The 27,272-nt window shown below is 44.6% G+C and overlaps 1 protein-coding gene across 1 annotated transcript; it reads left to right on the plus strand.

Moving 5' to 3' along the window:
- The first annotated feature begins 6,091 nt into the window (after window positions 1-6,091).
- On the plus strand, window positions 6,092-25,019 carry SLC25A31 (solute carrier family 25 member 31). Its single transcript, XM_020988569.2, has 6 exons — window positions 6,092-6,479; window positions 15,451-15,578; window positions 17,989-18,106; window positions 19,752-19,906; window positions 21,115-21,240; window positions 24,534-25,019. Exons 1-6 carry the CDS (start codon window positions 6,107-6,109, stop codon window positions 24,729-24,731), a joined length of 1,098 nt encoding a protein of 365 aa, XP_020844228.2. The 5' UTR covers window positions 6,092-6,106; the 3' UTR covers window positions 24,732-25,019.
- The last annotated feature ends 2,253 nt before the right edge of the window (window positions 25,020-27,272 follow it).

Raw genomic sequence — 27,272 nt, forward strand, 5'->3', positions numbered from 1 at the left:
CAGAAGAAAAAAAAAAAAAGAACAGAATTAGGGGCTTCTGGCTTCCTACCTACCTAGTAAGGAGACTCTGGTGAAGAGGAAGACCCCAAATGGCCAGTGCCTTCAGTTGTTGCTGCAATTGTAAGACAAGAATCCTTCCTTGCCATCTTTGAATCCACTGAACCTTGTGCTTAATAAGTTAAGTGCTTAATAAGAACTTGTTTAAGTGAATTACAGCTTGGAATCTCAGAATTACCTCTGACTGCTCTCTCACTCGCAGCTTCTCACTGATGTTACTCCTCTGGCTTCAAGAATCCCCTAGAATTTTCCTCCTCTCTATTCTCACAACCCTGATCGATTGGTTGGGAATGTTGAATGAACGAATATATAAATAAATGTGTTTATTAAGCATCTACTATATGCTGAGCAGTGTGCTGAGAGATACAAAAAGCAAAGACAGTCCCTACCCTCAAAGAGTTCACTTACATTCTAATAGGGGAAGATAAAGCACTTAAGAGTAGAATATTTTAGTTTGCAAAGGGATAGGGATAGGGAGCAGAAAGCTTCTCCTCAGTCCAATATCCCCAATTCCTTTAACCAGCCTGTTTTGAAGACCTGGACACATTACAGCTGCAGTATCCTTTCTAAAATAGCACACACAAATGAAAAAGATTTCATCTTGATACCATTTTAGAAAATTAGTCTTTTCAAAGCATATTTCTTTTCAAAACATTATTGCTTAAAGTGTATTTCAATTCTTAAATTACAGTTATTAGCCAAACCTCCCACACCAACAATAGAACAGGGACGAACTAGCCCAAATGCTCCCGGAGGTGAGTTATGTTCTGTCTTAGTCATCTTCCTGTCCCCCACAGCTTCTAGAAGCATCTCAAACAGAGGAGGTACTAATAAATCTTTAAAATTGAATTACAGAAGAGCAATTTGGGGAAAATATTAGAATTAGGCAACAAGGCATGGCCATTCTCATTTTCATTTTTAGTTTTTAGAGATGCCACATTTTTGCACTCATCTATTTAAATTGTTTTTACCTTTTGAGATTTGTTTTTAATTGAATGAAATGGAAGTAGATATTTTACAGCATTTGGAGGGGGAGGGGGACAAAAGGGGAAAAGTTCTGCCTTTTTTTGGGAGAAATCCCTCATTTCCCCCAAAACATTTGCTATTTTCCAAGGACTTTTTCAATGATGACAGTCTATAATTTGACAGTAAAATGTTTTTGTTTATTAAAAATTACTCTGTTCCAAGCTCCCTGGTCAAAATGAGGTTGAGGATGAGGATGATGACAGTAACTAATGATGGAACTTTATTTAGCACTTTTACGTTTACATTTACAAAGAGCTTTTTTCCCCAGCAATTAGCACAACGCCTTTGTAGGTTTTTCCCCTTCTTGTACTCTCGTGTTGTTGAGTCATTTTTCAGTTATGTCCAACCCTTTGTGACCCCATTTGGGGATTTCTTAGCAAAGTTTTCCAGCTCCTCTCTCTCCCATTCTAATTCCCTGCCCTCACTTGAGAATACAAGAAAAATTCCACATTGGTCATGCCAAAAAAAAAAATTGTCTCATTCTGCATCTCAGGAGTGCTTTACCTTTCTATCAAGAGGAGGTAGGTAGCATGTTTTGCTGGGCAAATTATGCTTGGCTGTAATATCCTTTGCCTTCTGAAACACCAAATTCCAAGTTCTCTGCTCTTTTCTTTCTTTCTGGTGAGGCAGTTGGGGTTAAGTGACTTGCGTAGGGTCACACAGCTAATGTTAAGTGTCTGAGGGCACATTTGAACTCAGGTCCTCCTGACTCCAGGGCCAGTGCTCCTTTCTAGTGGTGGCTGCTAAATCATGTGTGTTCTTGACTGTGAGTCCTCAGAACTCTAATTCTTTCTTTCTGGCTACTTGCAATATTTTTTCTTTCACCTGGGAATTCTGGATTTTGGCTATTATGTTCCTGGAGTTTTCACTTTGTGGTTTCTTTCAGAAGGTGACTGATTAATTCTTTCTATTTCCACTTTGTCTGCTGCTTTCAAGAGTTCTGAGCAGTTTTCTTTCAAAATAAGATGTTTAGGTTCTTATTTTGGTCATAATATCCAGATAGTTGAGAGATTCTTAATTTTTTTTCTCCTCAATCTGTTTTCCAGGTCATTTGTTTTTGCTGTGAGATACATTATATTTTCTGGAGCAAACAAAAAAAAAAAGAAAGAAGAGTGGCATTGTTTAACATATTTTTGCAAATCTCTTTAATGTCTGGCACAAAAGACAGATTCTTATATCTGCTTCTGTATCTCATCTGTTGCAGTATGTTGTTTTGGATTAAGCCTATCAAGAAAACCACTCTAACACAGATACATAATTAGAAAGGGGAGGAATATTTTAATAGGCAATTAAGATCCTCGTGTTTTATGAAAATAGTTTTTACCCCAAGAACACCTTGGAAGTGTGTCCACACTTAGACCACGCTTTAAGAACTGATGAGGTAGAGGCCAGCTATTTATTTTCTCCACCACCAAAAAAAAAAATTCTTGAAACAAATCCAAAGGACATATTAACATATACTCCCCATACAATATAGTATTCTCTCAGGAGGTAAAGACAATTTCATAGGACTGCTGAATAGATACTGCACATTCACCTTGAATCCACACTGTCTGAGCAACTCCCCAAGTCAACATCGCCTGGCATCTTCCTGGTGAGCAAACCACCCTCTGAAACTCACAAAATCTCACACTGAGAGGGGTTAGAAATAGTTATTTCACATAAGATCAAAAGCCATTTTCCAACAGATAAGTAGTCAACAGATGTGAACGAACACTTCTCAAAAGAATTCCAAACTACTAACAAATGTAAGGGGAGGCAAATGCTCTTTTGAGGGAATTTAGATCCCTTCCCCAAAGGGAAAGGTGACCAGAGAAGGCAAAGGCCAGTTCTCAAGATTTAAATTCCACTTTTCCCTAAAAGGGAAGAAAACTAGAGGAAAATAATACCTGTGAAATTAAAGAAAGATTTTTTTAAGCGGGTAAGAAAAAAATAACATGCATGGGTACTGTCCAGCCTGTGCCGAATAGGAAGCCAGGTAATGAATGAGAAGAGTTCATATACCTTTTAAACAAAAGAAGGTAAGGAATCTGGGGGGGAAAGGTGGGCTTAGAAAGGAATGAGTCAAGGGAGGGGGAGTGAGGAATTCCAGGTGTCAGGGCAGTGGCCCTGGATACTCAAATCAGAAGGCATCCTTGGTGATAAGCAGTTCATAGTTCAAAACCTGTTGGGTCAGCTAGATGGCGCAGGGAATAGAGCTCTGGCTGTGGAGTCAGGAGGACCTGAGTTCAAATCCAGCCTCAGACACTTTACACTTACTAGCTGTGACCCTGGGTGAGTCACTTAACCCCAACTGCCTCACCAAAAAAAAAAAGCTTGTTAAGGGGATGTCTCCAAAAACAGGATAAGAACCTGCAGCCAGGAAAGTCTCTGAAGATAGTGATGTCTCTAAAAGGTCCATAAACCACCAAAAGGTTCAGTGTCTGCTTCAAAGCTGGTATGAGCTTAACTGGCTTCAGAGCTGCTGATTTTCTACACACCCAGCTAGGTTTACAGCAAAGGATTGTTGGTATGTCAAGGAATTATGCTTCTCAGTCAATACTGCCGGTCCTCATACAGCTCTTTGAGATTACCTGGATAATTGAGGGCTCAAGCAAGTCAAGGGAGTTAGTATCCTCATTTACAGGTGCACTCATATACAACCACGTGAAAGAATGCTCTAAGTCTCCAATGATAAGAGAAACACATCAAAACAACCCTGAGCTTTTATCTTACACCTTGCTCGTTGGCAAAGAAGACAAAAGATGGGGATAGTCAACGTTGGAGGGGTTGTGAGAGGATAGGAATACTAGTGAATTGTTAGTGGAGCTGGTTAAAACCTGACTCACAGAATGGTAGAATTAAGGGAAGACTTTTTGACATGAAAAAGCCGACAAGGAGTTTGAGCTAGTTATTTGTGTTGTACCGAGAAATCAGCAAGTGAGACCCAGACGTAATTTAAGATGTGGATTTTATTAGCGTGCGGCTGCAAGGGGCATGCACATCCAAATCACGCAGCCCCGATCAGGGGTCGAGCTAGGGTTTATATGGAAAAGAGCATGGGAAAGAAATGCCAGGAACACTGATGAGGTAATCCAAAGGTGCAGGTGTCTTTGGGAGCTATGGATGGGAAAGTACAGGGAGTATACCAGATAGGGAGGGGGATGGATCTTTACAGTCTGGCAGGAGGAAGAGTCCTTGGGCTGGCCAAGGACACCCCTCTCCCTCTGTCTTGATGAGAGAATGCTCTGCAACAAGGGAAAGCTTTCTCACAACACAGGAACTTACTGAGGAATTGGGAGGCTTCCAGAGACATGATCTGAGGGCTGGGGCCTGAGCAGCCCAGCTCTGTGTAGCTGTACCAGGGAGAGATAAGGGTCGTGCTAAGGCCCATGCATGAATAACTGCTAGGCACAGTGTCCTTGGGCTGAGGAGTGGTTGTCAGAGACAGGGTTTCTGAGACTAGGGAGAAACTGGGGTACAAGTACAAGCCCAAGCACCCGAGCACCCCATCATTACAGGTCAGAGATCACACAAACCAGACTAGGTGTCCTGGTCTCTGGTATAAACATAATTATCTAAAGCAATTATATTGCAAGCTTTCTTATCCATTTGCATTGGAGGTATGGGCTATGCTGAGCTATGCAAGAGTACATTTCACTATTGTTTAGATTTAGGAGGAAAGAGGTCTGGGGCAAGATTAAGCACCAACTTTTGCTTGCCATGGCTTAAAGGGCCCTACTGCCTAAATGGCAAAAGAATGTTCTGCATTGCATTTGCACCAGGAATTCTCTTGATTTCAGACTCTGTAGGCCCGTAAATCTCCCCTCTCAATCAGACCATTGTGAACCCTCTAAATATAACTTAGTTTACCTACAGTCTGTTTAACTAGATTTGTTTCCTTAAGGGATGTATGAGATTATGATTCTGCTTAACTAAATTTGTTCAATTTTGATGACATTGGAGGAAATGTGGGATTTGGAATCTTTCTGTTTTGACTTTCAAGTCCTAAGATGCTGGAGAAAATTGCAATACAGGAAAGAATTATTTCCGACTCGCTGACATAACCTTGTCTATAAAAAGCCTTGTTGGAACCCTAATCTTCCTTCAGGGTTATTTTTCCATCCTGTACCCGAGGGTAAAACCCAGGTGTTTTGCTCTGCCATGTCTGCACTGGGGCAGATTGAGTTCAGCAGCAGTAACAACGAAGGAGCTCAACAAAGAGCTATTTCTGCCACTGCACGTGCAGCGCTTCACTGCTGCAAAGGGGTCCCCCGCCCCCTCTCCCATGGCAGTCCCGGGGAGAGCTCAGGCTGCAGCCTGCAATCAGCTCCGTCGCAGTTAGGGGAAGGGTGGCTGGACCACAGCTCGGAAGGAATGCTGCGTGCTCCCTGCATCTCTGCACACCCACCCCTCCCGGGGGCGCAGAGGCCGAGCCCGGCCAGCCCTGCTGACCGCGGCGACCCGCTGGGCGCTGGCTTTGGGGGCGGCGCTCTGTGCACGCGGGGGCTTGGTTTCCTCCTACACTTGGGGGTTCACCCCTGGGGTGGAGGCGCCTCCAACCCGAGCCCGAGCCTGCAGTAACGGGCCGTTGTTTCCCATGGGGTTCGATCGCTTTGCGGTGGTTTAGACTGGAGAAGGGCAATACCCGGTGTGTGCCCGTGCGTGGCTAGTGCATGTGCGTGGGGAGGGGGCGGTTGTTAAATATTTACCACTGGCCCTGGCGCAGCCCCAGTACTGGGGGAAGGAGGCTGCCTCCACGCCTCGCACGCGTGGCCTGGCGCTTTAGGCAGCCCTTCAGGCTGGCCTTAGTTTCCCCCACTGTCCAAGAAGGGAACAGAGCTACATCTTCGCTCTTTTGATCTTACCCTCCCCTCCCCCACCATCGCACCGCCCTCCCCTCGCGCGCGTGCGCACAGCAATCCGCCCCCGCTCGAGCCCTCCTCGCGCCAGCCCCCCGGGATCGCGCACGTGTGTGCATACGTGCAGAGACGCAGGCCACGTGGCTCCCGCGACGCCAGGAGAGGCGGGCCGTTGGAGGCGCATGCGCGGCGGGGCAGCGAGGCCGGGTTGTGCGCATGCGCAGCCCTCTCCCGCTGCAGCGTGTTCTTCTTTCCCGCCCCTGCGCAGTCCGAGCGGAGATCCTCAGGCCGTTTTTCTCCAGTCGAGCCCCAGAGCGCCGCCGACCATGGTGGCCCAACGCAAGGGCCAGGAGCCCGACAAGCTGCTGGACCTGGCGTCCTTCGGCACGGACCTCCTGGTGGGCGGTGTCGCGGCCGCCGTGTCCAAGACGGCCGTGGCGCCCATCGAGCGCGTGAAGCTGCTGCTGCAGGTGCAGGCGTCATCCAAGCAGATCAGCCCCGAGGCGCAGTACAAGGGCATCGTGGACTGCCTGCTGCGCATCCCGCGGGAGCAGGGTACGGGCCGGGGAGCGGGGAGGGTGGGGGAGGGGCGCCGCGGGGGGGCCCTTCTGTTCGCTCCCGTGTGGTTTCCCCTGGGTTCTGCTTGAGCCTCTCCGCATGGGCGCGTGCACATGTATAAGTTTCTCTGGATATTCACATTGGTCATTTCTCCTATTGCAACAACGTTGCGCAGCGTTCTACCTCGTTCCTCCTTTTTTACCGCCACACGCGGGAAGATCCGTGTGTGTGTGTGTGTGTGTGTAAGTAACACCCCTTTTTCCGTCCCTGGCCTCCTGGGGATAGATGCACCCGGTCTTGGGACCCTTGAAGCAAAGGGTATGAAGTTTAGTGGTTTCTCGGCAATAAAGTGAATGAATGCAGATATATGCAAAGTAGTTAAATGGAGGGTAATGTGGGAGAAAGAACTGGAGCATGTAACTATGTACCGTTATAGCTGGAAGGCACCTTATGGATTATCTAACCCAAGCCCTTTATTTTGAAAAAGGGGAAACGAGGGTCCCGAAGAGGGGGAGCAACGTTGGGGTCCTAGGGACCTGTACTTCCAGAGGGCAGCAGGGTGGCTCAGTGGATAGGGTGCCGGGCGTGGGGTCAGGAAGATCCGAGTTTAAATGCAGCCTCAGACCCTAACTTTGTGACCCGGGGCAAGTCACTTAACCCCTATCTGCCTCAGTTCCTCCTCTGTAAAATGGGAACACACTGGAGAAGGAAATGGCAAGCCAGTCCAGGATCTTTGCCAAGAAAATCTCGTGGCCACGGGTGGCATAAGAATCAGGCCCGACTGACCAACAACAAATAGGTAATTAAAAAGGTACTTGTATTTGAAAGGTAGCAGGAAAGGAAAAGGCAATGTGAGGGGGAGGGGACCCAGAAAGGCCTTTGGCAGAGGGTGTGATTTGAGCCGAGTCTCCAAGAGGCCACAGTGAGGAGGGAGAGCCTTGTGGGCCTGGGGGCCGTTTGGGGCAAAGGCTTGTAAGCTGGAGATGGACTACTGAGTGTGAGGAACAGCAAGGTGGCTGGTGTGGTTGGGTCCGAGAGTACGTGGGTACAGTTTGTGAAGACCTACAAATGCTACTGAGAAGACTTTATATTTGGTGGTAGAAATCATAAGGGGTCTTGAGTTTGTCAAGTAAAGGGAAGTTGTGACTCTTTGAAGGACAGTTTGGAGGGGAGTCCAAGGCAGGACTTGAAGTCAGGTGTTGTAGACTAAAAGTGCTGCTTTCTGTTTACTTTGCTCCCTCACTGCCTGACTGAGGTTTTGAACCAAAGTGGCTAAGAGGAGAGCGGTGTTTGGAAGAGAGGCGGTTTTCGGGGAGAGATGATGAGTTCTGCTTTGGACATACTAAGCTCGAGGTGACTCCAGGACCATACAGTTCAAAATGTCCAATGAGTGCTTGGCGATTCACTCCCGGAGCTCAGGCTCGAGACCAGGAATCATCTGATGAGAGAGTGTGTGAAGAGAAGAGGGCCCAGAGAGGATGTATTGTAAGCGGGCATGAGATGAATGAAGAAGGAGGAAGAAAATCGGTCAGAGCCATCGTTGTCCCAGAAAGAAGAGAAGATGGTGATCTGGATCAGGTGCTTCCGAGAGAGGACGAGAAGGATGGGACCGGGAAGCGGCCTTTAGACTCGTCCATTAAGGTCCAATTGGTAACTCTGAAGAGGATGGAAGGCTCGTTAAAAGTAAGAGAGGAAGTAGAGATACACTGATCATAGAGGATTTTTTCAAGGAGTTTACCTGAGAAGAGGAAGATAGAGAAAAATGGCTCTTGGGCAGAATAGGATCCTAGGAAGGGTTTTTAGAGGAAGGAGGAGACCGGTGTGTTTGAAGGAACCAGCAGATAGATGGGGAGAGAATGAAAATTCCAGAGATGATAGGGGTGATTGAGGGAGGCAGTCTGCTGCAGAAGACAGGAGGGGCTGGGATCAAGGGTATGGGCTGAGGGCTTGGGTTTGGCAAACAGAAGGGCTACTTGGATGAAGAGGGGAGAGTGTTAAAAAGAGAGAGCAATAGAAAGGGGAGAAGATCGAGTTCTTGGTGAATGGCTTCAACTTTGTCAGTATAAGTATGAGATTTGAGGTTCTCAGTTAAGAAGGTGCAGGGGTATCCCATAGGAAGCTTGAGAAGAAAAGAGGTTTGTAATAAGTGGTAGGCACATGTCTCTAATGTAGGTCTTCCAAATAGAAAGCTGGAAATGATCTTCAAAGTCGTCTAGTCCAGGGCTTCTTAAACTTTTAACTTTTAAACTTTTTCTACTCCTGACCCACATTGCCCAACCCCTCTTTTTTGTAAGTGAAGGCCCAGAACTGGATAGAATGGGTGGAGTGGTGACTTGCCCAAGGTCACACAGTGACAAAGTAAGGATTCAAACTCAAGTCCTCAGATTCCAGACCAAGTCCTCGTTTTTCTTCGAGGCCATCTAGACCAGCCCCTTCATTTTACAGAGATAGATACAAAAAGGATGTGGCGTGGTGTATTGAAAAGACGACCTGATTTGGTATCAGAAGATCAGACTTCTGCTACTTGTGTAGCCTTGGAAGAGTTACTTAATTTTGTGGGGCCTTCTTTTCCTTGTGTGTAAAATAAGGGGTTAGATTAAATAGTCTGTAAAGCCACAGTTCTTAATCTGGGGTCAGTAAACTTGTTCTTTTAGTATTGTATTAATAATATTTCAATGTATTTTGTCTTCTGTGTATTGTATGCATTTAATTTTTAAAAGTATTTTTGGTTGTTTATTATTTTCCCCCAGCCACCATTCAGTAATTAGAAAAAACAAAACCCTCTCTATATATCTGAACAGTCTAGCAAAAAAAAAATTTCCCTCATTAGCCATGTCCAAAAATGTATGATTTGTTCAAAGTTTTAAGTTCATCACCTGTCAGGAAGTGATGTGTTTCATTTTTATTCTTTTGGACTTTTGTTTCTCATCTCACTAATCAGAGTTCTGAAGTCTTCCAAAGTTTGTATTTTCTCACCCAAATTGTTCTCTTAACTTGTGCTCATTTTGCTCTGCATCGATTTATCCAGGTTAGGAGGACAGTAGAGGTAGAATAGTATAGCATGGAAAGAAGAGATCAGGTAAGTCACTGCTCTCTCTCGAGTCTTTCCTCCCCCATCAAAGGAAGCGGTTGGACCAGCAGGTAGCGCACTCTTGTAGCTTATGGCACTGTGTAAAGTCATGCAATCATAAGTAGCAAGATCAGAATTCAGACCCAAGTTCCAGACTCTGAACTCCCAGCCCATAGCTGTCTCTTCTCCAGAAGACCCACGGGAACAATATCTAGGCCCAGTGTTAAAGATTCCTCCCTCCCCAGAGGATGTCCTAACCCTCCCTCCAGGCCTACCTTGAATGAATGAAGGAGTCAGTATTTAATTAAGTACTTGGTGTGTGCCACGGCACTGCTTGAAGCTTCCCTAGGGTTCAGCAGCCGTTGGATGTAGGGGCCTGGAGGTCGTCAGGGGGCTGCTGCTGGGTGGGTGGCAAGACCTGAAGGAGTGTTAGGGCAGATGCTAAGGCTTTTTGAGAAGTCTGCAGGATTCCACAAGCAAGGCAGGTGGCAAACCGTGAGCTCCTCACTTTTTCACCCCAGGAAGCATGTGTGTGGCTCAGTCCCTCTTTGAAGAGGAAAGGGAAGCTTTCCCACATTGCTGCTGGCTGCACACACTGTGCTTCCATCTCAGTGTTCCAATTTCTGTCCCCCAAGAGGTCCTGAGGCGGAGGAGCCGGCATGCCTTGGAGCAGTCCTGTTCTGCCAGCCTCAGTTTCAGCAGAAGGAGCTAGTTGGTGATTGCTCATTGAAGCAGTTCATGTGGGCTGGACCCAAGTCACGAAGCTTCTTTCAGTGTTGTGCTTTCCCCTCCCAGTTAAGATAGAGATTCTGCATTTATCTGATAACTCTAAATAAGTGAGTGAACTTTCTCGATGTTTGAAACTCGTCTCTTTGAACATAGCCTTTTTATTATTAGCGTAACCATTTTGGATGGAAACATTCTCAAATGTAATATGCCTCCTTAATCGTAGTTTGTGGAACATGTTAACCTTTTCAGGAGCCATTCCTAAGAACATTATACTGGGGCAGCTAGGTGGTGCACTGGCCCTGAAGTCAGGAGGACCTGAGTTCAAATTCAGCCTCAGATGAAACACTTGACACTTACTAGCTGTGTGACTCTGGGCAAGTCACTTAACCCCAATTGCCTAAAAAAAAGAAAAGAAGGATATTATATCCCACCCTTTCTGCATTGTCTCTGCTCTCCCTTGTTGCTCTAAACGTGCTTGATAGCTGCTTGTTTACTTTTAAGTAACTGCCAGTGTTAGAACCGCATGTAAAGCAAAAGTCAGTTGGCTCTGAGAGCTTTGAGTAAAAGGCACAACCCTGGGATGCATCTCCTGTCATCTATCTTAGCTGTTCACGGCCCATTTTATTTCTGCATTTTAGGCACCATTCTGAGGTGGCTCATTAAAATGGCGGCATAAAGAGCCTGTGGTTTAGATTCCCATATAATTTATACATTCTATAGTTATCGTAAATAATCTCTATCGCTTCCTGCTGAGTTTTGTTGCCAATATACAGACATGGTGATTATTTACTTGGATTTTTTTTTCTATTGAAGTTTTCAACTATTTTTTTGTTTGACTCTAGGATTTTCTAAGTAAACTGTCAGATCAGCTGCAAAAAGTGATAATTTTGTTTCCTCTTTGCCTATGCATATTCAATTGTTTTCTTATTGTAGTAGCTAAAAGATCTTTAACTATATCAAACAGTAGTGGTGCAAATAGACATCCTTGTTTAACTCAGATATTGGAAAGACCTCTAATCTAATTTATCTCTAATTACATGTAATATTAGTACTTAGATTTGGGGGAGGTACGTAAATTTTTTATTATATCTTCTGTTTCTCACATCATCATCATAATCCATAGTATCCCTCTTTCTACCTCTCTCAGAAAGCCATCTCATGTAAAAAAAGAAAATTCTGGATCTTAGCTGTGACATCCTGGGTGTTTTCAGCTGGTGATGAGCGAGTTCTTCCTCTTCTCACTTAGCCCTCTGATTCTGATCAATCCAGACAATTTCCTTTTTTGTTTTCTTGAACTATGGTGTCCAAAGTTTTTGCTTGGTCACATATTTCAGGGAGTCTGATGATTCTTGAATTTTCTTTCCTCAGCCTGTTTCTCAGTTTATTTGTAGACACACAGAGTTTATTCTGGAGTGTCTTGTTTTGTTTTTCACTTTTTGGATTTTGTGTAAATATTTCTTGCATCATGCAGTCATTAAGTTCTTTTTTGATCTGTTCTGTTTTTCAGGGTGTTTACAACATTGATAAGTTTTTCCACCTTCTTTCCTAAGCTGCTTTCCGTTTTTGTTCCGGAACCCTTCATTTTACTTATAATTTCTTTTATTTCTTTTTACCAGCAGTGTTTGTAGTCCTTGAAACCAAGCCTTTTTTTTTTTCTTCCTGTGAGACTTGGCTCGTACTTAATGTGGCATTACTGTCTTCCCATGTTTCTCTTGTTTCTCATATGGAGGGGGTGGCTGGCCCTGCACCCTCCTTCAGTCTCCAGCTCCTCTCACCGTCTCTTACAGCTCTGGTCTCTGCCACCATGCTCCCTCCCTCTGCTGCCCCTCAAGTACTGAGTTGGCCCGGGTTCTGAGGAGTGACCAGCTTTGTGTCTCTGGGCAGTGCTAGGGGGCTGGGATCTGCCTTCATCTCCCCCGTTCCGAGGGCTCCAGCTGGCTTGTGGCCATCATGTTGAGAGCACCGGCTGTCTTGTGAGCCATTTGTGGGAGCTCTCCTCCAGCACCTCTGTATTTACCCGAGCTTAAGGCTGGCAGTGACCTCTGGAGGGCCTGCTGTTCACCTGAGCTCGTGCTGCTGCCTCTCTCCCTGCCAGTCTTACTGTGCAGCTGCAGATTGGATGGAGGAGCCTTCTTGGATTTCTTTTCAGTTGTCTTTATCATTGGCCTTTCGGGGGTAGTTACATTTCAGATATTTGCTGGGATTTGGATTCGAGGTTCTGCTCTACAATTTTATTTTGTTTCCAGTTTTGAGTCCTCTTTCCTGCTCCCTCTCCCCCACTTAGGAAGAAAGCAAGAAAAACAGAGCCTTATAGGAGTATCCTTAATTACTTTTTTCTGTGTCTCCCGATTCCCCACACACACCCAGGTTGTTTCCCCTTTTTCTTGGCTGGTGCGGATTTTGGCATCACATACCTTATTCTTTTACTATATCCAAGCCCTATTATTTAAGTAAGAGTATTTACAAAGAGAAAGAGACTGTATATTCAGAAGTTATGTTCTCCGGGAACGTAATTACAAGTACATCTAGAAAGTTATACCCAGCCTAATTGGGTCTAACTCAGCTTGTTAATCTGCCTCCCCGAGGCTTTCTCGGTTGAGCCTGGGACTCACACTCTGTCCTCATAATTCCCAAATTTAGGTGGAGTAGCAGGAAGAGCACGAGCGCCCTAGGGAGTCCAGTAGCTTTGCTTTAGCTTACTTGGCCACTTAGAAGCTGTGAGACTTTGGGCCAGTCGGGCAGTAAACATTTATTAAGCACCTGCTTTGTGCCAGACACTGTGCTGAGCCCTGAGAATACAATGAAAGACAAGGCAGCCCCTGGTCTTGAGGAACTCCCAGTCTAATGGGGAAAACAGCTGTGTGCAAACCAGTGAGGGGGCAGGCCCTAGAATTGAGAAGAGTTGGGAAAGGCCAAGAGGTGGCGAGGGTCTTGTTTGTGGAGCAGCCAGGAGGCCTGTGTCACTAGATCAGGAGCAGGGTGTAAGAAGACGGGAAGGGGGGGGGGTGGAGACCAGGTTATGATGGGTTTGAACGCCCAATTCATTCCTCATCCACAGTATGGAGGAGTTGTACCAGATCTCCATAGCTCCTCCCATGGCTTAAAATCGAGAATGCTGCATTTCCGTGTCAGAATACGGCTATTGAATTAACGCCCGGCACTTTGGTTAGTCCCTCACTGAAGGCTAGCCATCTTCTCCAGGTTGTTTTACCCTCTCATCTCCTCGGGCCAGCGCTCAGATCTTGAACTTGACCTACCAGGTAGCTGGAAATAGCCATTTTTCAGAATCACCGCTTTGGTCAGGGAAGGAAGTGGGAGGGCCAAAGAAAGCACCTCGCAGCTCAGCTAGGCCTAATCGTATTTCTGCCGCCGTGTTCTTGTGGCCTTCGTTGCAGCCGGGCTGGAGTGGGAATATCCTTCCTCATCGGAAGCACAGAGAAGAGTGTGATGGTTAAGAGCCATGTACTCTGCAATCCAGGGACACTGGCTTCCTGGCTGTTCCATGAACAAGACATCTCTCTCTCAGCCCTGGCCATTTGCACTGGCAGTTGAATGATGACCTGTTTGCCTCCTGGTTTCCTTGAAGTCCCAGGGGAAAAAAAAAAAAAGAATCCCAGGGCCTAGTGAAGTGCCTGGTACATAGGAAGCTTAATAAATGTTGATTGACTGACTCTGGAAAGGGCCCAAGAATCTGCTGCTCACCTGCCTCCCCAGGGGCTTCTCAGACCAAAGTGTCGCTCCTGGGCATCACTCCCCTTCATCTGTTGACTGAGTCACAGAGACTAATCAGGAGTTGCTGTGTCATCTCAGCAAGGGGACAGAATATTTGTTAGAGAGATTTTGTTTTTCTGTTTTCTTCTCTTGTTTTGTTTGTTAGTTGGAGGGAGAGAGAGAAGATATAGAAATAGAGATGCCGACAAAGAAAAGCAGGCTGCGTGGAGGTTCACAATTTCATGTCTGCTTTTCTGTTCTACTTTATATGTGGGAATGCTGCCTCTATTTGATGTTTAAGTTCAGAATTTTAAAAGCAGGTTTTTTAAATGGAGTACCAGCACATGACTGGTTGCAAGGGAGCCCGGCAGATCAGGGCTTCACCTGGTCATCCCATTACAGCAAGGTCCTTTATGCATCAAGATAGCTCTCGAAGCACTTTCTGCAGTAGCAGAGAGCTGGGAATAAATTAAATGCCCGTTGATTAGAGAACGGTTAAATAAATTGTGGTACATGAAATGTTTCTGTTCTGTAAGTAATGATTGAAATGAAGAGTTCAGAGAAGTCTGGGGAGACTTATGTGTACTAATGCACCGCAAAGTAAGCAGGACTGGGAGTACAACATGCACACGACGGCAGCCACGTAAGCAGAAAAAACAACAGTAAAAAGAAAACCCCCAACTGAATGCTGTGCAACGATAATGCCCCAGCTTGACCCCAAAGCAGAGAGATGAGAAAGAACTGCCCTTCCTTCTGAGAGGGCAGCAGGGACTCTGGCGTGGCCCACGACCTCGTCCGCCTTCCTGGATTTCTTTTCTTAGTGTGAGGGATGATTCTCTGGGAGGAGGGTCACAGGAGGGGGATATGTTGGGAGATGAGGGTGACAGAAAATTATATGAAAACAAAAAATATCAATAGCCATAAAAAATTTGTTTAAGAAAGGGAAGCGTTTCCTTTCCCGCTTCCTCCTCCCTGCAGTTGGGGAATGAGATAAAAACTATCATATGTGATCAAGGTGATTCTCAGCATGTTCACTTTACCTTAGTGTTTCCTTTCATCATCCACTTCTCTGATAACTTCCAGAATATTGGGGTGCTTTTATGCCATAGCCACCTTATGCTGTAGGATATTGGGTCTGGTGGTTTTATGCATGAGCGCACACGCACGCACGCGCGCGCGCACACACACACACACACACACACACACACACACACACACACACACACACCCCGGGAACTGCAAATGGTGGCTCAGTATTGGGTGTGGAAGAAGCCTTGGTTCAGATGACTACGAGCTTGTAGATGCTTTGGATTTCTCAGTATAATTTAAAAATAGATACATTTTTAATTTTTGTTTTAGAGTTGCTCAGAATTACCTTTGAGCTATTCCACGTACAACACTATCAAGACTTTGGGATTATTAATACTAATTTATAATTAGAATAATTTCTCTTCAAAGGTTTTTTCAGTTATTGGCGTGGTAATTTGGCAAATGTTATTCGATATTTTCCAACACAAGCTCTGAACTTCGCTTTTAAGGACAAATACAAACAGATTTTCATGTCAGGAGTTAACAAAGATAAACAGGTAATTCTGTTTTAATATCCCTAATATTCTTTAAACTACTTGAGCTGTTTGTTAGATTCGCTGAGGAGAGAATCTTAAAAGGCAAGGTTTGCCTCCAGTTACATTGTTTTCGTTTTATGTGCTATTCATTTAATAAGCATGATGTGCCAGTGTGGTATAGTGAACAGACAGCCAACCTTAGAGCCAGGAAGACCTGGGTTCAAGTCCAGTCTCTAACATACTGTCTGTGTGACCCTGGACAAGTCACTTAACCAGAGTGCTTTCTAATAAGAATAATTGCAGCTTTCATAGAGCACCTGAAGGTCTGCAAAGCAGTGTCCATATTTTATCTCTTTTGATCCTCACCACAAATCTTTGAAGACTATGTCAGCATTTATAGATGAAGAAACTGAGACCAAGAGAGGTTATTCGAATTCAGCTCTGCCTTGCTCCCAGATCGGCATTCTCCCCACTCTATGGTACAGAGCAGGTGGTGGCCCACTTTGGCACAGGGGATTGCCTGCTCTCTATGTGCTCCTAGGAATGGGGAACCTGTGACCTCAAGGCCACTTGGGGCCCTCCAGGTCCCCAAGTGCTTGCCTTTGACTGAATCCAAACTTCACAGAACAAATCCCCTCCATAAAAGGATTTGTTCTGGAAGACTTGGACTCAGTCTAAAGGCTACACTCAAGGACCTAGAAGGCCACATGTGGCCTCGAGGCCACAGATTCTGCACCCCTGCTCTAGGTCAAGAAATCACAGGTCCAGTCTCCTGTCCCTATCTCTGTTGCATATAATAGCTCACATTTATTATATTTCCTTAATGTTATACCAGCATTTATATGTTTAATACTTCAAGTCTTCAGAGCTTCTTAACATAACTCTTTAACAGTTCATGGAATTAAAAAACCTAAATATCGTTCTTTTACAGTTAAAAATTTTAAATAAAAATGAGGTTTATTTTATATTATGTGAAAAAGTTTTTTAAAAAGCTCTTTTTACTTGACACTTACTAGCTGTGTGACCCTGGGCAAGTCACTTAACGCTGATTGCTTCACCAAAAAGCAAAAACAAAAAAAACATTTTTATGAGGAATAAAAGTTTCCCTATTCTTCCATCTCAGTTTCTGTAACTGACAAGATACTCTACCGTGGCACCCCTATCATGTGGGAACACCTCTTTGATTGAGTTAATAACACAGGAATTTGATGTATAAAGCCATCCTGACTTTAGATTTTTAATTAATTAATTAATTTATTTATTTTGGGGGGGAGGGGCAATTGGGGTTAAGTGACTTTCCCAGGGTCACACAGCTAGTAAGTGTCAAGTGTTTGGTCTGAGGCCAGATTTGAACTCGGGTCCTCCTGACTCCATGGCTGGTGCTTTATCCACTGCACCACCTAGCTGCCCCTTGGATTTTTAAATTTTCAAACAAAAGATGTTAGAACCAAATAACCGTATTTTGTTCACACATGGCTTTATATATTTTATAAACTTTCATAGTATAGATCTCCCTGGTATTCTTTTAGGACTTGAATATATTATACATAGTCATCTATCAGAATATTAAAGCTAATGAGAATCACTACAGTGAAAGTGTAACATCTTTCAGACTTGCCTGGTGAAAAGCAGAGATTGTAAGTCCTAAATTGAAGTTGGGGCAGTGAGCCTGTGAAGCATATAGCTTGAAACATCGACATCTCCGATGTAGATCCGGAAGAGAAACCTCAGAGGTCTCCTCTAGTCCGTCCTCCAGTTTGACAGAAGAAGGGGGCCGAGGTGTAGAGGTGGGTTGGTTCCCCAGCTTAGGTCATTGTCCGGGGCCACGTGGAGGGCAGTGGCTGACTCCACACCCAGCATATGTCCGTCCCCCAAGCCGGGCAACCACCTGGAGCTAAAAATCCGCTGGCGTCCGGATTTGGGAATAGTAAAGTACTGGGTGTGTGGAGAGCACTTCTCGGACCCAGAACTTGGTTCTGATACGTGTAGTGGATCAAGCGCAGGACTTGGAGTCAGGAGCAGCTGGGTTCAGAGCATGCCTCGAGCGCGTTACCTTTGTGAAATTGAAGTTAATATGTGGGGAAAAAGCGTTGCACGCTGGTAAAAGCACCGTGTGAAATTTTCATTCTGATCCTGGTGTCATTGGCATGGATCTGGAAATAAGGAAAGTCTAAACTCCACCACCACTTTCCTCTCTACTCAGTAAACAAGTCACAGGAGTGTTGTGAAGACCCCAGGAGAAAAGGTAGCGTTCCCGAGAAATGCTGTGATCATTGTGGTGATCATCCTCCCTTAGTATCATTATTTGTGTGAAAAGGTAAAATTGTCCAACTTGGCTGTTTATGAATCTACTCTGAGTACAGATTAGTGCACATTTAGCAGTTTTCTCATAATGCTTGTTTTAATTTTTTACCATTCATATATATTTCAGTTCTGGAGGTGGTTTTTGGCTAATCTGGCTTCAGGTGGAGCTGCTGGGGCAACATCCCTGTGTGTAGTCTATCCGTTAGATTTTGCCAGAACTCGGTTAGGAGTGGATATTGGAAAAGGTAAGGCATTTTGGAAAATAGCAGTAGTCTCTGTGTGTGTGTGTGTGTGTGTGTGTGTGTGTGAGAGAGAGAGAGAGAGAGAGAGTTGTACAAGAAATGCAGTAGAGGTAGAATTTCTTATATTTCCTGACATTTCTGTTCCCAACCTTTTATTTAACTGATTTCCTTTGTGGGAGCTGTTAGTATACCACTATGTAACTTGCTGACTTTTTTTTTTCCTTAAAAAATCCATTAACTATAAACCAAAAAAGATCAACAAAGGTGGCATTTTGCCAGACTTAATATTCTTTTGGTGTTGCAACCCAGTCTTGTGAGGCCAATAGCCATAGGAAAAGCAAGCCATTTATTTATTAGGGAACAGAATTGTCAGTGAAGGCCAAATCTACTTATGTGATATTTTCAAACATTAATGCGGTGGAGTTTAATGTGATATACATACACACACACAAATACGTTTAATGTAAAAGTCACATAATGTATTATGGGTAGAATTAGAATTATATTCCAGTTAACTTAACATTTAGTAATTAAAATACCTGTTATGAAAATTTTTAACTTTTAGCATCAAAAAATGATTTTGTAGACATCTTAAAAATACTCTGAATTTATAGCATGTTAAGCCATAAATGTTCATTCAGATTTAGTTTCATTTGACTTGCAAATTTGTCTAGCCAAAAAAAAAAAAGAAAAGCATTTGCAAGAGATAAAAATGTAGCCTACTACATACCCCCTTCTTAAGGTCTTGCTGTGTTTCTCTGCTTCTGAAAGCTGGTTATGCTTGTGTAGAATGATTATTATATGCCAGGCATCTCCAGTTTAATGGAAGATAGTTTGCTAACTGTGAGTGAAGTATTTGGTGCTTCATCTGAATTTGAAGTACTTTTTTTTTTAATTTTTTTTGGGGGGGGTGAGGCAATTGGGGTTAAGTGACTTGCCTAGGGTCACACAGCTATCAAGTGTCAAGTGAATGAGGTCGGATTTGAACTCAGGTCTTCCTGACTCCAAGGCTGCACCACCTAGCTGCCCTCTCAAATACCATTTAATTGCACTGTGATACAATTGGCCTTGGAGTCAGAGGGCCTGGGTTTCAGTTCCTCTTCTGACTTTGATTACTTGGGTGACCTTGGGCAAGTCACTTAACCTCATTGACACCACCACCCCACCTCCCAGTTTCTGTATCTGCAAAGTGAGGAAGTTAGAATAGATAGCCACTGAGGTTTCTTCCAGCTCTAGTTTTGTGAACCCGTTAAAACTTTTGTTTTATTTGTGAATGAACTTAGATGCATGACTTCCTTGAAGTCAAGAATAGACTTCCCATTCAGTGCCTCCTGACTGTGTACTGTATAACACTTTACTCTGTTAGAGAAAAGGGTGATGTTTGATTTCTCCTGTCTAAGATTACAGCACCTTAATTTAGAGCATATTTTATTACTTATTAACATTTTAGGTAAGAGTAATTGAAATGTGCTATTAGAAATCTTACGTTAATCCTTTCATTTTCTTTATTCATTAGATTGCTTAAGTTGCAGTTCTGAAATTCAAGATGTAGACTTCTACATCATAAGTTAAGATTTAAAAAGCCATTTGTCTAATTCTCATTATAGATTATGTGTTGCTTAATAGGAAACGATGTGCTTCGTCATAGGTCCTGAAGAACGACAGTTCAGAGGTTTAGGTGACTGCCTTGTCAAGATCATGAGGTCCGACGGTCTCGCTGGTTTGTACCGAGGGTTTGGTGTTTCTGTGCAGGGCATCATTGTGTATCGAGCCTCTTATTTTGGATGTTACGACACAATTAAGGTAATTTTCTCGTTTTGTTGCTCAGTAATTGCATTTTTGTGAATTGGCCTGAACTTTCGTCAGGTGCGCATAGTTAGCCCAACAATATTGGCTGCAGTAAGACAAAACAGAAGGAACATGAGGGGCATTCGCTGACATTTTCGAGCTGCTCTAAATCAGAGGTGACAAAACTCCTGAGATAGGTCCAAGCCAGGTGAAATGTAATTTGGAAATGGTTAACAAAAAAAGAAAAATACATAAGTTCTTGTTCTTCTGTTTGCCTTTCCTAGCTTTGTCTCCAGAGGCTTGTAGACAAGTCAGTAATTATCAGGATAGGTCAAATGTAGAGGAAACTGCTTGCAGTGAAGTTTTTTCCCCCCATTATATCTCTGTGTTTAATTTGCCCATGGTATCCTCTTTTTGCTTAGTTAAAATTAGCTGGTTTGTCTTTTATGTGGTTTGAACCTATTTATTTTAGACTTTTAATGCATCATGCTAAGCCAGGAACCTAGTTACTATTAGTTGTAATTATTATTTGCTTTCTTAACAATGATAATGATGTGTACAAACAAAAAAGGTTTGCAAAGCACTTCACAAATATTTTTATCCTCCCAAGAACCTTAGGAGGTAAATACTATTATGATCCCCATTTTGCAGATGAGGAAACTGAGGCAAACAGGTTAAGTGACTTGCCCAGGGCCCCACAACTTGTCAGCGTCTGAGGCTGGGTTTGCTCGCAGGCCCACACCGCGGGCACTGTGCCCTCCCAACAGCCCCTTCCCCTCAGTTCTGTGGAAGTTACAGGATGTGGCCTCCAGTGTGTGCACAGGCCTCCTTTGTGCCAGCTCAGGAGCTTTGCTGTTTGTGACAGTGAAGGCAGCAGCTGCCTGAAAACTGACCACTCGGCTAGCTCTGGATCCAAGCGCCATTACAGCTACAGGCCAACTCGGCCACTCCTCACCAAGGACAGGGGTGGGCAGCTGCTGCTGCCTGCCAGCCGTCGCCAGCTGGTTCTCAGCACCTCCTACGGACCAGTGATACTAACCCATAGTAATGTGTGCACGAGTCACCCGCCTCCAGGCTCCTATTGTTTTCCCTCTTGGTTTCTAAGGTTGGGTGAGTAGGTCTTCTTTTTACCTTAATATTTTGCAGGATTTGTCCTTTGACTCGCAATTCAGGGTATTTCAGAAATTAAACCATCGCTGAATATAACCTCCTTTCCTCATTAGGGCTTATTACCAAATCCAAAGGACATCCCATTCCTTGTGTCATTTTTAATTGCTCAAGTGGTGACGAGCTGCTCTGGAATACTGTCTTACCCCTTTGACACAGTCAGGAGACGTATGATGATGCAGGTATTTGACTTTATTTTTGTTGCTGTCGTGAATTTAGATTAAACAGATGAGATGTTCTTAAAAATTGTGTACCCTTCAGTAATCAGGTAGGCTTGACTGAGGCCAGTGTCCTGGTAGTTTGGGTCCAAAACTGAAACAAAACAAGAAGGCATTTGTAATCTGTCGATGGAGTCAGAGCAGGAAAGCGCTATTCATCCGAGATCAAAAGAGCAGAAACAGTCTCTGGTCTCGTGAAAATGCTGTGAACTCCCCCTTAGAGAATGTTCTACGGTTTACAAGGGACTTGACTCAGACGGAGTTACCTGCTCGGATGTGGGTAACACAGACATTGTTTTCCTCACTTTATTGATGGGGAACCTGAGGCTTGGGCTGAGTGACTCACCCATGGTTACAGGATGTGACCTGAACCCAGGTCCTTTGATGCCAAAACCAGGGCACCATATTGGAAGAAGCAAAATTACAAATGGTGTGACACATGGGAGCCATAAGTAGACCATAGCAGCATTCTCAGCAGTGACTTACATGTGAGAAGCGGAGTAAAGGATTGTGTTCGGGACAAGTCTAATCATAAGATAGTGGGCTGGACATGCAGTGAGGGAGACAGCTGGGATCCTGCATTAGTGCCCCTGCTGTATCGAGAAATGTGAGGAAGGCCTCGGCAGAATTTCTGTGGGACATTGATGTGAAGGTGAACAAAAAGTCCAAAATGAGAAGGTGGGGAGTTGTAGTCTGCATGGAAATGTCCACTGCACTGGTCACAGAGTGACCGAGATAGAAACAGGCAGTCCTCTGTCTGGTGGACCAGGCAGTGCTTGGAGGCAGAGCAAGCAGCTGAAATGAGGTGTGGAGGTGATGAGGGCCTGGAATAATGGTGGCGGGGATGGGAAGGAAGCAACATCAGGAACACAACGGGCTCGGCAGGCTTGGTCCCGTACCAGACCCGGGGAGATGGCAGAGAAGTCAAGTGACATTGGGGGTTTGAGCTGGTGATAAAACGGAGAGCCGAGGACAGTGAAGTGAGGGAAGTGGTGCACACGGCCAGTGCTCAGTGCAAAAGTCTCCAGACCTCGGACTTCTCAGGGCTTCTAGGGTCAGGGACTGCATATTAAATTTCATTTCACCAAGCTGGGCTGACTGTAGGGAAATCAAAGATAAAGGCAACGAAAATCCCTGCCCTGGAGGAGCTTTCAATCTAAGGAGCAACATATACGTACACAGATAGCAAGAACCTAGGTGTAGAGCTGGAGGGGCCCTTAGAAATCATCTGGTCCAAGTCAGATAGCAAGGAGCAGAGCTGAGATTTGAACCCAGGTCCTCTGACTCCAAAGCTGCTCCTCTTTCCATTTTTCTGTTCAACTTAATAATATACTAATGGACGTTTATGTAGCACTTGAGGTGGTTTGCAAACTTCACATACATGATGAGCCTATTCGAAAGTTCAAAAGGTATTATTATGATGGTGATTTTACAGATGAAGGAACTGAAGTTCAGGGGTCACACAGCTAGCAAATGCTAGGTTTACATTTGGATTTGTATTACTGACAATCCTCACTTTATGTAGATTCACATCATGCAAATTGTACTTTACCTAAAGAATTCTGAAAGAAATCCACATTCCAAAAAAAAAAATCTCTGTTAACGTTACAGTACAGTACTGTGCTTCTCCCCTCACTCCACCCACCCTTCTGTCCCTCCACGTGAAAGGCACCCAGGGCTGAATGAGGGGTTTGGCTTGAGAAAAGAAACCTTTGCCCCACTCCACCGTCTCTGAGGCCAGCCACCATGCGTCTTGCCCCCTGCACGTTCCTCCTCTTGTTCTCACCTCTCTGTGCTGGCCCCCTCTCTCCATCAGTATGCTGCCCCCTTCCTGCCTCTCTGTCTTCCCTATCTGTCTTCCCTATGTCTGCAGGCAAATTCACATTATGTAAAAGTAAAAATCACTTTATATAGAGGTCTATGGACTGTCCAGTCCATTTACATAAAGCAAGAATTGTCAGTATTTACATGATTTGTGTTCAGGTCTTTCTGATTCCACACTGATTAAGTGACTCAGAGCAGTTCAAGCAGGCTGAAAAGGGGAATGGAGGTCAGCTGTGGAGGATGCGGGGTGCCACGGGGCCTGTACAGGTTCACAGAGGTAAAAGAAGGGTAGAAAAGGTGGAGGGGGAATGAGCAGAGCATGAATGTCATCTGGGGAGGAAAGCTGGACCTGAAGACAAAGCCCAGGAATTTGTATGTATTCGGTAAACAGTGGAGAGCCATTCAGGGCATTTGAACCAGAGAATAACCTGGTCAGACTTGTGCATTCAGAAGATAATACTGGAGAGAAGGCAAGAGGAGGAGGCTGTTCATGTAGGCCAGGGGAGAGACCTGGGAGCTAGAGAGATGCAGTAAGTGAATAAGAAAGATACAGAGGAAGGCGAGGAATAAGGAGGACAGAGAAGGAAGAGGTTGAAGATGAGCTTTGACTGGGGCAATGATGACACAGAAAAGAGTGGAAAGGTAGAGGAGGGGTCTTACTTATGTGTGTCCAGAGCACCTAGCAAATTGTTGTTGTTGACGATGAGTCATCTCTGACTCTCCATGACTCCCCTGGAGGTTTTCTTGGCAAAGATTCTGGAGGGGTTGGCTATTTCCTTCTCCAGCTCATTTGACAGATGTGGAAACCGAGGTAAACAGGGTGAAGTGACTTGCCCAGGGTCACACAGCTACTAAGCGTCTGAGGCCAGATTTGAACTCACAAAAATGAGTCTTCCTGACTTCAGGCCCAGCCATCTATCTACTGAGCCACCAAGCTGCTCCTGCTTCCTTTTATGAAATCTTCAGAATGGGGAGAAATAGATGGGGTCTTTCGATGCTATAGGTTCCTGGAGTTAAGGCACAGAGTATTGAAATGCCTGTTTCAGGCCGCCAGCCCCACTGTCCCAACAGCTGGCAGGATGAATCCATATGGAGTTGTGATCCCAACTTCCTGTGTCCCTGCTTGCTTCTGTCAAGGCTGGATGTAGGCATTTGTCACAAGGGCCTGAAACCCTTTGAACGAGAAGGGCATGATTTGGGGCAGCAGGAGAGAAAAGTTACTGATTCCTCTTTAAGTTACAATTGCCTGTGGGCAAGCAACTTAGTTAAATTATATTTCAGAAAGAAAAAATGCTTATCAGTATTTTTTTTTAACATGACTGAAAACCAAATAATTCTTGTAGCATTTGCTTATTACTACACAGATAATGTCTTGAGACAAAAGGTTTTAACTTATATCAAGAAAATGCTGACTGGTCTTTGTTTTGCTGCAGAGTGGTGAGGCCGAGCGCCAGTACCATGGGACCATAGACTGCTTCTTGAAGATCTACCGGCATGAAGGCCCAGGGGCCTTCTTCCGTGGAGCCTTCTCCAATATTCTGAGAGGCACCGGTGGTGCCTTGGTGCTGGTCTTGTATGATAAAATCAAAGTATTGTTAAATATTGACATTGGAGGCAGCTCCTCGGAGTAATTGGCACTGAGTATAGAGCTTCCTTGTTTAATGCACACATTACGGAGCTGTCATTTGTACAGTTGTTAGCTTGTTGTTGCATATGTCAGTATTTTCTTCAACTACTAATTCTGTAATAAAGCTCTGGCTGTTTTCAAGGATTTAAATACTGTCAGTCAGATAGTTATGGGCTTCTTCACTCTCGTGAAACATTTTTGCATTTTTTCCACTAGTAGTACATACTGTTTCTATCAGTATACAATATTTTATTTTTACTATAAAAAATAAAAATGTATGTTTAAAACCTTATCAGTGAAGTTTTTTTCCTTTCAAATTTTCTGTTCTTTAATATACCCTTCACAATCGTCTAAAATCACATACTATGATTAAACATCTCTTAGAAAGTTCATCCAGCAATATCATCACTTAGCTCTGTTTGTGCAAGCTTTCTTCAGTGGTATCTCTCCTGGAACATTTCATGTATTACCATGTATCATATACCTTAATAAAGCACCAAGAGTTTAGCTGTTGAGTGCCTGGAAGAAGTACACAGGAAGCCGATTGCCCAAGATGTGCAGTAAATTGTTCTCAGTACTGAGATGCCGAGGCAGAGGTAGTAAGTTACAGGGAAATGTCATAAGGCTGTGAATGGGCACAAATGTGGAAGATGAGTTTCATGTGAACAAGTGCTAAGTCATGAACAGAGAGAAACTGCAAAATAACCTTCTGGCCCTGAGCTAAAAGCCAAAAAAGGACCAGAGAGGAGTCCCTGTAGATGTCACTGCACTCCCCCTGGTGCAGAGGAGGAAGCCAGACCAAGGGAAGATGAAGTTCCTCAGGTACACCGTTCTAAGCCAGTTTTGGTGGTTGGCCCTCTGTTCTCGAGAGCAACATCTTGACTTGCAAGTGACTTGGATTTAAGTGAGGCAGAGCTGCCCCAAGTCAGCGGCCTCACTCCTCCAGGGGACAGAGTCCAGCGGCAAGACAAAGATCAAGACTGGCGATGGCGCAGGATTCACATTAAGGTCTTTTCCAAGTCTCTCTTCTCCAAGATGGCACCTATTCAATGACTAAGAGCTAGGGAAGAATTGAAACAAAAGATGACCTCGTTGAACTGTTCTTTAAAAGCTTTAGGTGAAAGAAATTCGCTTTTGCCCCAGACATTTTTTTCTAAGATTCTTGACATTTACTGAGCATTTGTCCAAATGCTGCCAAGGAAGTCATGCTACCAGATGGGCCGCACAAGGTCAGAGCAGGGAATGATTTGCTCAAAACCTACCAAGACAAGGAAATCTGAAGGGGCCATCACCATGAAAGCATTCGTGAGCTTGTACATTTATCATGGCTAGGGACTGGACCTGCGGTTTCACTGAGATGCGGAATCTCCAAGGGAGGAGACTGCCAATGCCCTTCCGACCTCTATAGAAAGCGTCGAGTGTCAGTGCTGTGCTCAGGGTCTCTCCTATGTATCGGGCACAACATGAGCTAAGGCCTTCCTGTCTTCAAGGCCATCTCAACCCATGGTGCCTCCTTGTTCATAGATATGCCTGTTGGAGAACACTCAGAGGGGTCCCAGAAACAGAAGCGCTGCTCTGTGTGTGGAGTGCCTCTGGGAAGCCCAGAGCTTGTGGAGGACAATAGGCAGGGCTTGTCTGTGCCTTCTCACAGCTATCTGGCCTCTGCCTGCCAGGCACCCAGGAGCTCACCTGTGGAATGTCCTTGGCGCCTGATTGCAGCCTCATTTTCAACTACTTTTAGCCATAACGATTTCCCTTTCACACACTTTTACCCTTTAAAGTATTTGTCCATGCTTCGACTCCAATCTTGTTTCTTCATTCAGTAAAATAAAACTAATGCGACAGAATGGATTAATCCATCGATAATCAAATCTAACTCCTGTATAGAACAGAGCCACCAGCTTCAATCTTGACTCCCTCCCTTTTGGAGATCTGGGAAGTAACTCCCAGTAATTGATATCATCCTGCCCAGAGACTAGAAGTGCTACTTAGAACCCTAAAAGAAAGGGCTGACAAAGGAAAAGTCCTAGTGGAAGAAGGAGGTGAATTATGGTGGAAATAACCCAGTACAAAATAAATAATCGGGTCCGAGATGTTTCCATAGCTATCTGAAGTGGGTCTGTATGAAGGTTTGGAAGGTGGGCCCTCAGTGTAAGTTAGCAGAGGGTTTCAATCAACTGGAGACAGTTGATGCCCCATGGCAGGAAAGATTTGGAACTTGGCAAAGGCTGAAGTATAACCCTGCTGTACCTGGTACATTGTGGAAGGCTTAACAGTGGGGATAAGAAAATGGAAGTGAGGAGGATGGCAATGAGAGGTTGCTGCACACCTGCTGGAGCAGAGGAAGCCTTTATAGAATAGCTAGTACAGGAAAAAACCCTTAAGATAGAGTAATGATGTGGAATAGCAAACCCTCGACAGGGAATCATGCAAAGACATGAGGATGTGACAGGTCTCTGGGGAAGGGAGGACAGTGGCCCAAAGGGTGGAAAGGACACTCCTGATTTTCTGTGGCCCCTGGAGTGAGCACTTTTTTTGTCTCTCA

The sequence above is a fragment of the Phascolarctos cinereus genome, unplaced genomic scaffold (genome assembly GCF_003287225.1).
Source record: "Phascolarctos cinereus isolate Bilbo 61053 unplaced genomic scaffold, phaCin_HiC Scaffold_9;HRSCAF=440, whole genome shotgun sequence".
Taxonomy (NCBI): Eukaryota; Metazoa; Chordata; class Mammalia; order Diprotodontia; family Phascolarctidae; genus Phascolarctos; species Phascolarctos cinereus.

Bases quoted from the DNA above. Each gene is read 5' to 3' on its own strand.
- SLC25A31 (XM_020988569.2), top strand. From the start codon at position 6,107: ATGCGCGGCGGGGCAGCGAGGCCGGGTTGTGCGCATGCGCAGCCCTCT. The intron at 18,107-19,751 runs GTAAGGCATTTT...GCTTCGTCATAG, and splicing joins AGGAGTGGATATTGGAAAAG to GTCCTGAAGAACGACAGTTC. The intron at 19,907-21,114 runs GTAATTTTCTCG...TTTCCTCATTAG, and splicing joins GATGTTACGACACAATTAAG to GGCTTATTACCAAATCCAAA.